We start from the raw sequence: 14,689 nt of genomic DNA, 5'->3' as shown, positions 1-14,689 counted from the left end.
TTTTACAAACCAGAAAAAAAGTTTTTTTACTTTTGTTTTCATTTTCATTTTCCTGCATTTGACAGCTAATTATTTGTGGATTTTATTCCCCTTTGAGAAAAGATAACTGTTTCCAGTAAGGCTTCTAGAAAATTCCATGGAAACCTGTGAGTACAATCTTCTATTTGCAATTACTGTTTTAAATTCAATGTCATTGATGTATCTGGAATTTCAGTGCTGCTTCATTAGCTATAATAAATTATTTTATAGTAATAAATAGAAATTATTGTCACTAGGCTGAAATGTGATATTAATACAGCAATTAGATACCATCTAATCTTCTATTTTCGAATCTGATGACAATCAGATAAAAAATCTCTTATAATTACTAATTCACTAAAATAGGAAATTTTCACTTCAAGAAATAATTACTATAAGAGCAGATTGGCATTTTCTTGCTAACAGTAATATTTTATGGAATTTTAAACCCTTCATATGTCCGTTAAATGAGCCATTAACAAGTAAAGTTTATTTCTTCAGTTTATTTTATTTTTTTGAGACAGGGTCTGGCTGTCACTAGACTGGAGTGCAGTGACATAATCTCGGCTCACTGCTATCTCTGCCTCCTGGGCTCAAGCAGTCCTTCCACCTCGGCCTCCTGAATAGCTGGGACTACAGGTGCACACCACCACGCCCAACTAATTTTTATATGTTTTTGTAGAGATGGGGTTGCCCAGGCTGGTCTCGAACTCCTAAGCTCAAGCGATCTGCCTGTCTTGGCTTCCCAAAGTGCTGGGATTACAGGTGTGAGCCACTGTGCTCGGCCTACTTCCTCATTTTAAATATGCATTTTTTCTGTATGCTTCTTTTAAATATACTTTTAAGGATCAAATTATTTCAAATACAAGTACCCTAAGGGAAAGTCTATCGACTTTTTTTAGCTTAATCTTTCAGAGTTCATTTATTGCTCATGATAGTACATCAGGGCCATCAGATCATCATAAATTTTATTCAGTTCCTTTCCTTTTGGTGTCCACTCCTTCTTTCAACTACCTCATTTTATGTTTCTTTCTTTTATAAAATTTCACTAAAGTTTACCTATCTTATATTTCAACTCAATTTTTTACCATTGGACAAAGCTGATATGCTTTCTCCCACTCACTTTAACAATTATCAGGAAAATAATCCCTACCTTATCGAAATAATGATTCCAATAGAGGCACTTTCAAAAATAAACTGAGGGAGGAGTGGGTGTGGTCAAGCCTAGGTACACTAGGGGAATTAACTTTTAGATAATATGGCTTTTTGATATCTTACAGATCAGACCAGTGCAGACAGCAACCTTGGCATTTTTTAAAAGCTTGGAAGTTATTCATTTAGTCTACAAGTAATTATTGAGTATTTATATACAGGGTGCTATACAAATGCCTAGAGCCAAAGAATAGGTTCTGTTAAGCTGTTCTAAAGCTTTATTGGAAATTTTTATCAGAGGTATTTTACTCTTACATGCAAAACTAAACAGTTGGTACTTTTTGCACTCACAGTTTGAGTGAAATTTATATGCACTGTGTACTAGGTATTTATTGGTGCACAACAAATTATCCCATAACTTAACTACTTAAACATTCATTATCTTATGGCTTCTCTGGATTAGGAATCCAGGAACAGCTTTGCTAGGTGCCTCTGCCTCAAGGAATCCACAAGGCTGTAATCAAGGTGTCAAATGGGCTTAGGTCTCATCTGAAGACTCAATTGAAGGAGGCTATGCTCCAAACTCACTCACATTGTTGTTGGCAAGATTCAGTCCCTCACGGGCTTGTTGGACTAAGGTCGTCAGTTCCTTGATGGCTCTTGGGTGGAACCTTCCTTAGTTCCTTGATATATAGCCTCTCCATAGGGCTATTGAAAACATAGCAGTTTACTTCCCTCACAATGAGGGGGCTAGGAGACAGCAAGAAAGAGCAAATAAGGCAGAAGCCGATGTCTTTCTGCAACCTAATTGCATAAGTGACATCCATCACTTTTGCAATATTCTTTATATTACAAGTGAATCACTAGATCCAGCCCTGATACAGAGGGAGGAGATTACACAGAATGTCAGTAACAGGAGGTGGGGTTTATTGGGGATCACTTTAGAGCCTGCCTACTGCACAGTGGTTTTGGAAAACTGTCTTTTGATTCTGTTTTATAGTTGAGCTATAGTCTATTAAGTATCAAACAGCTTTAAATTTAACATTGATTTAAAAAGTACATGAAGCTCCATTTTACATGCATATTTTCTCCAGCATGACCCACTGCCTATCCTAATTTTGTACATTCTTATGTACGTAAGGAGAGTATAATGAAAGTAGTTTGTATTTGTCAATATGTATTTTTTTTCAAAATCAGCTATGGCAAGTATTTAGGTTCTTGTAAAATAAATCAAGCAGAATATGTTAGCTCATTTGAAGTTTACCTTCCCCAGCCGAAGTAAAAAGAAAGTGAGATTTTTATCAAATAGGGAGGAAAGATAGGGAACCTTAAAATGTTTTGGTGCTTCAAACAAAGCTTCATGGCTTTATTTTAAAAGTTGGGAATAAAAAGGAAGCAAGAAATATGTGCATATGAATTTAGAATGGGCAACTAAATATAAACACTATACACTTTGGAGATATATGGTAGGTCCAGTGCAGTCTGCCAAACTAGCATCTGAGAGAAATGTAATACCTTAAAATGCCTTTTGGAAAAAAAGTGGGTTGCACTGCTGTCAAATAAGTTTCTAAAATACTTCATACTATATTATCTTTTTATTTTTCTATTTTCTTTTTTTGAAATAGGGTCTTGCTCTGTCACCCAAGCTGGAGTACAGTGGTGTCATCGTAGCTCACTGCAGCCTCTATCTCTCACCTCAGCCTCCCAAGTAGCTGGGACTACAGGTGTGCACCACCACACCTGGATAATTATTATTATTATTATTATTATTTTTAGTAGAGACAAAGTCTCATTGTATTGCCTAGGCTGACCTTCAGCTCCTGAGCTCAAGCACTCCTCCCACTCCATCATCCCAAAGTGCTGGTATTACAGGTGTAGGCCACCACACCAGGAAAGATTCACTCTAAGGTTCAGAGAAGTCCTGAAGTAAAAAACTTGTGTGACTTTGATTCAAATTTTCCAANTACCGAGAAGGTGCTTATAAAATGTTGGCCAACAGAAAGGATGATTGACCTCAGATTTGGATTCTGATAGAGGCTTTAAGTGACCAAATATGTACAGAGAAAAGTAGGTTAATTTTCATTATTATTCTGTTGCCATCCTAGTGCGAGCTGCTATCATCTCTCAATGGATTATTTTAGTATCCTCCTAATCTCCTTGTGTCTACTCTTATTCAACTACATCCCACTCTTCACACAATGGCCAAAGTATATTTTTGAAATTATCATTCAGATTGTCACTCTGCTGCCTAAAATATTCTAAAGGTATCCATTGATCTAAAAGTCCAGAAGAATTCTGCAAACTGAGACTTTGGGATAAGATGGTGGATAGGAGGCAGGACTAATATGCAGCTCCCACTTGGACATACAGAACAGCCTGTGGAGACACACCATGAACTTGTGCTCCAAGAACTACTGCAGGAGTATACCAAGAAAACCAAAGGAATACACAGACCTTTGAAAGAAGCAGCACTTCGCTGCAGATTCCATGAGACAGGTGAAAAACTGTGAGTTCCCAAAGTGTGGAAGGGGGAAAACCTGCCTCCAAACACACATCCCCACTGGGGAATCTGAAAATCCAGATCATGGGAGAGGGATATAACCATACCTAGAGATGAAATGGATTTAAGAAGCTGAGTGAAATATAAAAGCAAAAGCAGTGGCAGGAAGTGCTTTGCAGGCACTCTCAGTGTCCAGCTTGAGCCCAGGGAAGCCATCCATGACTATATGTCACAGGGGCCCTCAGAGAAGGCAGCCAGTGGAATTAGGGAGGGGTCACAGGGTGAAAGAAACTCCCAACTGAAATTAGTAATAATTTTGATGAGGCAAAAATTTTCTTGAGAGAATCGGTGGGATCGGGGCCGTGGGGGGTGCTGCAAATGGGAACTGCTGCAGATACAAGTGTGGGAGTCACCACCAATGGAGTGGGCAGGCAAGGAGGGGCAAGTTCCAAAAACTTTGCTTACCTTCTCAGCAGGGAAGCTCATGACCTGGGGCAAAGTCCGAGTAGGGCACTATGGGAGCAAGACTGGCCTCACCAACTGCGTGGGAGCTGGGTGAGACCCTTGCTACCTGCTATCACTTATTTCCCTGGCAAACTATATGACACAGCAGAAGGCAGCCACAGTTGCCTCTAGAACATAACCCCATTGGCTGAAGACCACCCCCCTATTCCCCACAGTGGCTACAGCAAGCCCTTCCCAAGGAGAGTCTGAGGCCAGATCTGCCTAATCCTGCCCCCACCTTATGGTATTCCTCCCCCCTGGTAATCGAACACAAAAGACAGAAACTCTTGAGAGCTTTATGGCCCTGCCCATTGCCTGAGAAACCAAAATACATACCCTGGCCAACTTAGGGCAAGCTTAGATCCCCCTACTACTGGTGCTCTCTTGAAAGCACCACCTCCTGGCTGGAGGCCAACTAACTCAGGCCATTACAGCAACTCATGACAGAATAACCCTTATCCTAGGGGAAGACAACAGCTACTTCCAGGATGTTCCTGGAACATCCTGTCTAACCAGAGGTCCTGAGTGCGTCCACATGACAACTTCACTGCTACCATAACCAGCATTTGAGAAAGCCAGCACCCGAAACATCTACAACCAAGGACTCTCACAAAGTCTACTTTACTCCCCTGCCACTTCCACTACAGCAGATGTGGTATCTATGGCTGGCAGACCTGAAGACTGATCACATTACAGGCCTCTTAACAGACATTCCCCAGCCACAGCCCAGAGCCTTGTAGCCCTGCTGGGTGGCTAGACCAAGAAAAGCAATAACAATCACTGCAATCTGGCTCTCAGGAAGCCCCATCCCTAGGGTAAGGGGGAGATCACCATATCAAGGGATCACCTCTTGGGACTAGACAATCTGAACAACAGGCTTTTAAGTTCCAGAGCATTCCACTGAAATAGTAGACCCAAACAAGAAGAAACAAAAAAAATAATTCTTGTAATCTGACAAAACAGGGTTCTATAACCCTCCAAAAGATCATACCAGCTCTCTAGCAATGGATCCAAGCCAAGAAGAAATCTGTGGGTTGCCATATAAAGAATTCAGAAGGTTGATTATTAAGCTACTCAAGGAGATACCAGAGAAAGATGAAAAGCAACTTAAAGAAATTTTTTCAAAAATACAGGAAATGGATGAAAAAATCTCCAGAGAAATAGATATCATAAAAAACAATCACAACTTCTGGAAATGAAAGACACAGAGAAATACAAAATGCACTGGAAAGTTTCAACAACAGACTAGAACAAGTAGAAGAAAGAACTTCAGAACTCAAAGACAAGCCTTTCAAATTAACCCAATCAGACAAAGACACAGAAAAAAAATAATTTTTAAAAGCTGGGACCAGGCACAGTGGCTCACACCCATAATCCCAGCATTTTGGGAGGCTGAGGTGGGTGAATCACCTAAACTCAGGAGTTTGAGACCAGCCTGGGCAACATGGCAAAACCTGTCTCTAGTAAAAATACAAAATATTAGCTGGGCATGGTAGTGGATGCCTGTGGTCCCAGCTGCTTGAGAAGCTGAGATGGGAGGATCACTTGAGCTTGGAAGGTGGAGGTTGCAGTGAGCCAAGATCACACCACTGCACTCCAGCCTGGGTGACAGAGTGAGACCTTGTCTCAAAGAAACAAAAAACAAAAAAAATGGACAAAGCCTCCAAGATATTTGGAATTATGTTAAATGGCCAAACCTAAGAATAATTGGTGTTCCTGAGGAAGAAGAGAAATCTAAAAGTTTGCAAAACTTATTTGAGGGAATAATTGAGGAAAACTTCCCTGGCCTTGCTAGAGATCTAGACATCCAAATATGAGAAGCTCAAAGAACACCTGGAAAACTCATTGCAAAAAGATCATCACCTAGGCACATAGTCATTAGGTTATCTAAAGTCAAAATGAAGGAAAAAATGTTAAGAGCTGTGAGACAAAAGCATCAGATAACCTATAAAGGAAAACCTATCAGATTAACAGCAGATATTTCAGCAGAAACCTTCCAAGCCAGAGGAATTGTCCCATCTTTAGCCTCCTGAAACAAAATAATTGTCAGCCAAGAATTTTGTATCCAGCAAAAGTTAGCTTCATAAATGAAGGAGAGCTGAAGTCTTTTTCAGACAAACAAATGCTGAGAGAATTTGCCACTACCAAGCCAGCACTACAAGAAATGCTACAAGGAGTTCTAAATCTTGAAACAAAACCTTGAAATACACCAAAATAGGACTTCCTTAAAGCATAAATCTCACAGGGCCTATAAAACAATAACATACACACACAAAAAAAGATATTAAAACAATAACTAGCATGATGAAGAGAACATTACCTCACATCTTAATACTAACATTGAATGTAAATGTCTCAAGTGCTTCACTGAAAAAATACAGAATTCAGAAAGGACAAAAATTTATCAACCAAGCATCTGCTGTCTTCAAGGGACCTAACACATAAGGTCTCACATAAAATTAAGGTAAAGGGGTGGAAAAAGATATTCCATGCAAATGAAAACCAAAAGCAGCAGGAATAGCTATTCTTATATCAGAAAAAAAAACTGACTTTAAAGCAAAAACAGCTTTAAGATACAAAGAGGGACATTGTATAATAATAAAAAGATTAGTCTAATAGGAAAATATCACAATCCTAAATATATACACACCTAACACTGGAGCTCCCACATTTATAAGACAATTACTACTAGACCTAAGATACAAGATAGACAGCAGCACAATAATAGTGGGAGATTTCAGTACTCCACTGATAGCACTAGATAGGTCATCAAGACAGAAAGCCAACAAGGAGACAATGGGCTTAAACTAGTAGCATATAACAAATGGACTTAACAGATATTTACAGAAAATTCTACCCAACAACTGCAAAATATATGTTCTTTTCATCAGCACATGGAACATTCTCTAAGATAGACCATATGATAGGTCATAAAACAAGTGTCAATAAATTTAAGAAAATCAAAATTACATCAAATATCCTCTCACACCATAGTGGTATAAAACTGGAAATTAATTCCAAAAGGAACCCTAAAACTGTGCAAATACATAGAAATTAAATAATCTGCTCTTGAACAATCTTTGAGTCACCAATGAAATCAAGATGGAAATTTTAAAATTATTTGAACTGAACAATAATAGTGACACAACTTATCAAAACCTCTGGGTGATGCTAAGAGGAAAGTACATAGCATTAAATGCCTACATTAGAAAGCCTGAAAGAGCACAAATAGACACTCTAAGCTCACACCTCAAGGAACTAGAGAAACATGAAGAAGCTAAACCCAAACACAGCAGAAGAAAAAAATAACAAAAATCAAAGCAAAAGTCAGTGAAATTGGGACAAAAAAATTACAAAGGATAAATGAAACAAAAAGCTAGTTCTTTGAAAAGAAAAAATTGACAGACCATTGGTAAGATTAACCAAGTAAAGAAGAGAGAAAATCCAAATAAGCTCAATTAGGAATGAAATGGGAGATATTACAGCCGATACTACAGAAATACAAAAAGATCATTCAAGGCTCCTGTGAATGCCTTTACAGGCACAAGCTAGAAAATAGAGGAGATCAATAAATTCTGGGAAAAAATACAACCATCCTAGATTAAATCAGGAAGAAATAGAAAATCTGAAAGAAAAAAAATAACAAGTCACAAGACTGAAACAATATTTTTTTAATTGCCAACAAAAAAGTCCAGAACGAGATGGATTCACAGCTGAATTTTATCAGACATTCAAAGAAAATTGGTATGATCTTACTGAAACTATTCCAAAAGATAGAGAAAGAAGGAATCCTCCCTTCATTCCGTGAGGCCAGTATCACCCTAATAACAAAACCAGGAAAAGACATAAAAAAAAAAAAAAAAAAAAAAAAAAAAAAGACCAATATCCCTGATTAACACAAATGCAAAAATCCTCAAGAAAATACTAGCTAGCCAAATCCAACAGTATATCAAAAAGATAGTATATACCATGATCGAATGCGTTTCATACCCAGGATGCGGGGATGGTTTAACATACCCAAGTCAATAAATGTGATACATCACATAAGCAAAATTAAAAACAAAAATTTTGATCATCTCAATAGATGCAGAAAAGGCACTGGACAAAATTCAGCATCTCTTTATGATTAAAATCTTCAACAAAATAGTCATAGAAGGAACTTTCCTCAAAGTAATAAAAGCCATCTGTAATAAACCCACAATCAACATTATACTGAACAGGGAAAAGTTGAAAGCATTCCTCCTGTAAACTAGAACAGAAAAGGATGCCCATTTTCACCACTTCTATGCAACATAGTACTGGAAGTCCTAGCCAGAGCAATCATGCAAATGGGTAAAGAGGAAGACAGACTGTCACTGTTGATCAATGATATGATTATACACCTATAAAACCCTAATGACTCATCCAAAAAGGTCCTAGATCTCATAATTGAATAAAGTTGCAGGATACAAAGTCAGTGTACACAAATCAGTAGCACTGCTATGCAGCAACAATGACCAAGCTGAGAATGAAATAAAGAATTCAACCCCCTTTTCAGTCACTGCAAAAAAAGAAATACTTAAAAATATATCTAACCAAGGAGGTGGGAGATCTCTACAAGGAAAACTGAGAACACTGCTGAAAGAAATCATTGACTACACAAACAAATGGAAACACATCCCATGCTCATGGATGAGTAGAATCAGTATTGTGAAAATGACCCTACTGCCAAAAGCAGTCTACAGATTCAATGCAATTCCCAACAAAGTCCCATCATCATTCTTCATAGAACTAGAAAAAAAATCCTAAAATTCGTATGGAACCAAGAAGGAATCCACATAGCCAAAGCAAAACTTAGCAAAAAGAATAAATCTGGAGGCACCACATTACCCAACTTCAAACTATTCTACAAGGCTCTAGTTACCAAATACCATGGAACTAGTATAAAAACAGGCACATAGACCAATGGAACAGAATAGAGAACACAGAAATAAAGCCAAATACACCCAACTGATCCACAACACAGCAAACAAAAACATAAAGTGGGGAAAGAACAGCCTATTCAACAAATGGTCCTGGGATAATTGGCAAGCTACATGTAGAAGAATGAAACTGGATCTTCATCCCTTATCATTTACAAAAATGTACTCAAGATGGATCAAAGACTTAAATTTAAGACCTGAAACCATGAAAACTCTAGAAAATAACACTGGAAAAACTCTTCTAGACATTGGCTTAGGCAAAGAGTTCATCACCAAGAACTCAAAAGCAAATGCAACAAAACCAAAAATAAATAGATGGGACCTAATTAAACTAAAAGCCTTCTGCATAGCAAAAGAAATAATCAGCAGAGTAAACAGATAACCCACAGAATGGGGGAAAATATTCACAAACTATGCATCCAACAAAGGACTAATATCCAGAATCTATAAGAACTCAAACAAATCAGCAAGTAAGAAACAAATAATCCCATCAGAAAGCAGGCAAAGGACATGAATAGACAATTCTCAGAAGAAGATATACAAATGGCCAACAAACATATAAAAAAAAAGCTCAACATCACTAATTATCAAGGGAGTGAAAATTAAAACCACAATGAGATACCATCTTACCCCTGCAAGAATGGCCATAATTTAAAAATCAAAAAATGATACATTTTGGCATGGCTGTGAAAAGGGAACACTTTTACACTGCTGGTGGGAATGTAAATTAGTACAACCACTATAGAAAACAGTATGGAGATTCCCCGAAGAACTAAGAGTAGAACTACCATTTGATCCAGCAACCCCACTACTGGGTATGTATGCAGAGGAAAAGAACTCATTATATGAAAAAGACACATGCACACACATGCTTATACCAGCACAATTAGCAATTGCAATTATATGGAACCAATGAGTGGATAAAGAAAATGTGGTATATATAAACCATGGAACACTATTCAGTTATAAAAAGGAACAAAATAATGGTATTCACAGCAACCTGAATGGAGTTGGAGACCATTATTCTAAGTGAAGTAACTCAGGAATGAAAAACCAAACATCGTATTTTCCCACCTATAAATGAAAGCTAAGCTATGATAGCATAAGAATGATATAATGGACTTTGGGGACTCCAGGGAAAGGGTGAGAGGAGGATGATGGATAAAAGACTACACATTGGGTACCGTGTACACTGCTCAGGTGATGGGTGCATCAAAATCTCAAGAAATTACCACCAAAGAATTTATCCATGTAGCCAAAAACCACCTGTTTCCCCAAAACCTATTGAAATAAGTCCAAAGATTTTATCGTAACCTGCAGGTAACTATCTGGGCCCTGCTTACCTCTCTGACTTCATTTCTGACCACTTCTCTTCATTGTCCCTGTGTTACAGTCACAATGAACTTCTGTTGTTTGAATGCACTGAACTTAAACCCATCTCAGAGCCTTTTTAGTTGCTCTTCTCTTGCCTGGCAAGCTATTCCCCAAAATGTTTCCAAGGCTAATGTCATGTTTATTTTCAAGATTTCAGTTTCATTTTCTCCTCTTCAGAATGACTCTAGCCACGTGGCCAAAGTTTCCAAATAGACACACATTCAACTTCTATTAACTACACTGTTCTGCTATTATCTTCTTCATAGCACTTTTCCCTATATGAAATTTATCTTCTTTGTTTTCTTATGTATTATATGTCTCTCTTATTAGAATATAAACTTGATGAAGATACTAACTTTAATAGTCACCAGACTAGAGATAAATCACTTGTGTTCACTGCAGTATCCCTAGCACTAGAACAGTGTCTCTCACTAAGACACTCAATAAATATTTATTGAATGAATTTATGGACTTTAGTTATATTATACTGGCTACCAAATGGAAAGTTATATATTTTATAACTGCAGTACAAAAAAAACTCAAGATAATTTTTCAACACTTATGCCTTTTCTTAATAATTTGTCACTCAAAAAGGGCCTTTTGTGGTTAGCTTTAAGCATTTGCCTGAAAGAGGGGCAGTTCTTTGGTTGGAATTTCATTCCTTTCTGCTCTTAAGGGATGAAATATAGACCTACCAGCACACGGGTTTACACATTTATCTCAGTGTTAGAAGCAGTGAACAGTAATGTCTTACTATATGTCAGGCACTGTGCTAAATACTTTTCTTTCATTTTCTAAATGTATTTCTCATATTTCCCACAATGTAAGCACTGTTATTTTCCCCATTTTACAAATGAATAAGGGCCTATGTAAGTTACTATCTCCAAGTAACCTAGCTAGTGTTAGTGAGACAAAAACTTAGACACCAAGACTTTACCTCAGATGCTGTACTTTCTTAATCATAATTCTCTCTGACCTCATCAAAACTGTCAGATGTATCTGTGGAATAATGAAAGCAGATTTTCCAGAGATGGATTCTAGCAGAATGTACCTTTTCTGCCTATATGCATTTCATGCTTGTTTAGCATACTACTTTCTCCTCCATCATTACTACTTATTACCACCATCATTACCACCACTACATTTAATCCTCTATTCTACCTTCTGAGGCAGACGTGTGAGACAGTTTGTAAGTTTTATAAATTAAAGCATTCAGGTTTAAACAGGTTGTATTCGTTCATTTTCACACTACTGATAAAGACATACCCAAGACTGGGCAGTTTACCAAAGAAAGAGGTTTAATGGACTCACAGTTCCATGTTGCTGGGGAGGTCTCACAATCATGGGAGAAGGTGAAAGTCATGTCTTACATGGCAGCAGACAAGAGAGGATTGAGAGACAAGTGAAAGGGGAAACCCCTTATAAAAAACATCAGCTCTCATGAGACTTATTCACTGACACAAGAACAGTATGGGGGAAACCGCCTCCGTGATTCAATTATCTTCCACCAGGTCTCCCTAAAACACATGGGAATTATGAGAGCTACAATTCAAGATGAGATTTGGGTGGGGATACAGAACCAAACCATATCACAGGTTAAACATTTTTTAAAGTAACAAATGTAATTAATAAAGTTGCTGTGACCAAAATAAAGAGTTCTAACAGCTCAGGATTCATCCTGTTCTACATAATGTGTAGATATATTTGGAGGAACAATGAAAAACCCCCCAGTTTAATATCTTCTTAAACCTGGTTCAGTATCTTCCCAAACTTAAAATTTTCTTAACTACAAAATAATTCACATATTATTAATATAATAATTTGGAAAGTGTTGTTCAAACTCTGCTGCCATTCCATTTTATGAAAAACTTAAGGAACGAAAAGTTATGTTATTCAATGATGAATATTGTAGTACTATTTTAAAAATAAAATTTGGGGTTTATATTAGGTCATTTCACACAACTCTCTATTTCACAAATAAAAAATCAGTAACATCAGTATCATCAATAACTCCACCACCATTAACATCAGCTGGTTTATAAATAATACTGGGTGTGGGCAGAGCAGGAAATTGGGAAATATATTTATAATGAATAAATACAAATTGATAATTAAGAGATATGATAACAAAATAATTGCTGATGACTAGTTTATAAATTACTGAATCGTCTTATTTTGGTTTGCAGTTTAGAGCAAGTTATTTAGATAAAATATAGGTTCTCTACCTACTCTAGAGACATTAAGAATTTTGTTATAATTTTTATGCAATGGATTAGATGATAAATAAATTTAGTGTCATTCTCTAATTCAGAAAAAAGAACTTGTGGAACTAATTCATTTTTAACAATTTTATTGAGATAATTTATATACCCTAAATTTATGTACACTTTAAGTGTACAATTCTGTGATTGTTAGGATATATACGGAGTTGTACCAGGATCACCATAACTTCATTTAGAACATTCTCCTCACCCAGAAAGAAACTTGTGCCTACTAGCATTTACTTCCCATTATCCAATTCACCCCAGCCCCAGGTGACTAGGTGACAGCTTCTGCCTTTTATGTTTGCCTATTCTGGACATGTTATAAAGGAGATCATATGCTATGTGATCTTTTGTGACTTGCTTCTTTCACAAATTCTTTTATCATGTTTTTGAGGTTCATCCATGTTGCAGCTTGTGTCAGTACGTCGTTTCTTTTTATTGCAGAATAATGTTCTATGGTATGGATATGCCACATTTTGTTTATCTATTCATCAGTTAATATACATTTAGCTTCCATCTTTTAGGTATTATAAATAATTCTGTTATGAAATTTGTATACACATTTTTGTGTGGACATATATTTTTATTTCTCTTGGCTATAGATCTAGGACCGGAATTGCTAGATCATATGGCAATTCTATGTTTAATATTTTGAAGAACTACCAGACCATTTTAGAGAGTGGTCGCACCGTTTTATATTCCTAACAGCAGTGGTTCCAATTTCTCCACCTCTTCAACATTTTTCATATCTGTCTTCTTGATTATAGCTATCCTAGTTGGGTATGTAATAGTATCTCACTGTGGATTTGATTTGCATGTCCTTAATGACTTGTGCCCATAAGCTTCTTATTACATGCATATTGACCATTCATGTATCTTTTTAGATAAATATTTATCCAAACTCTTTTTTAAAAAACTGGATTGTCTTTTTATTGTTGAGTTGGAAGAATTATTTATACATTCTGGATACGAATTTAGTATCACATATATGATTTGAAACTATTTTCTCCCATTCTGTACGTCGTCTTCTCACTTTCTTGATGGTGTCCTTTGAAGCACAATTTTTAAAAATTTTGTTGAAGTTCAATTTATCAGTCTTCTGTTGTGTTATTTGTTCTGTTGGTGTTGAATCCAAGAACTAATTGTCTGACCCACAGTCACAAAGATTTATCCCTAGGAATCTATGGTTTTATTTCTTACATAAAGGTCTGTTGTGATCAGTTTGAGTTAATTTTCTGTATGGTGTGAGGTAGGAATCCAATTCAATGTCTTTGCATGTAAATATCCAATTGTCCCAGCACTATTTGTTGGAGATTCTTCTTTCCCCATTACACTGTCTAGGCTCCTTTTTCAAAAATCAATTGACCAAGGGGTGGAGCAAGATGGCCGAATAGGAAGAGCTCCAGTCTCCAGCTCCCAGTGCAAGCGACACAGAAGACAGGTGATTTCTGCATTTTCAACTGAGGTACTGGGTTCATCTCACTAGGGAGTGCTGGACAATCGGTGCTGGTCAGCTGCTGCAGCCCAACCAGCGAGAGCTGAAGCAGGGCGAGGCATCGCCTCACCTGGGAATCATAAGGGGGAAGGGAATTCCTTTTCCTAGCCAGGAGAACTGACACACACAACATCTGGAAAATCGGGTAACTCCCACCCCAATACTGTGCTTTACCAAGGGTCTTAGCAAACAGGCACACCAGGAGATTACATCCCACACCTGGCCAGGAGGGTCCCACGGCGACGGAGCCTCCCTCATTGCTAGCACAGAAGTCTGAGATCTAACAGCAAGGCAGCAGCGAGGCTGGGGGAGGGGCACCCACCATTGCTGAGGCTTAAGTAGGTAAACAAAGCCGCTGGGAAGCTCGAGCTGGGTGGAGCTCACAGCAGCTCAAGGAGGCCTGCCTGTCTCTGTAGACTCC

The 14,689-nt window shown here is 37.5% G+C and overlaps 1 protein-coding gene across 5 annotated transcripts in view; it reads left to right on the top strand.

Annotated features, from left to right (window-relative positions):
* The window catches only part of STARD6 (StAR related lipid transfer domain containing 6), a 42,605-nt gene that overhangs the window by 4,830 nt on the left and 23,086 nt on the right, over positions 1-14,689 (top strand). For 3 of the 5 annotated variants that reach the window (XR_001887489.1, XR_001887490.1, XR_001887491.1), the window contains one exon: positions 66-146. The exons of 1 other annotated variant lie outside the window; for it this stretch is intronic. Coding sequence is in view for 1 of the 4 variants with exons in the window: in XM_017882992.1 (XP_017738481.1) it covers positions 98-146 (49 nt within the window). In the remaining 3 variants the exon portion in view is untranslated. The remainder of the gene's footprint in view (positions 1-65; positions 147-14,689) is intronic. One more of the 5 variants, XM_017882992.1, reaches the window with a different exon arrangement.

Source organism: Rhinopithecus bieti, unplaced genomic scaffold (genome assembly GCF_001698545.2).
Source record: "Rhinopithecus bieti isolate Rb0 unplaced genomic scaffold, ASM169854v2 scaffold_13674, whole genome shotgun sequence".
NCBI classification, from domain to species: Eukaryota; Metazoa; Chordata; class Mammalia; order Primates; family Cercopithecidae; genus Rhinopithecus; species Rhinopithecus bieti.
Note: the sequence above shows the minus strand (reverse complement) of the source record. Positions and strands in the feature narration are given on the sequence as shown.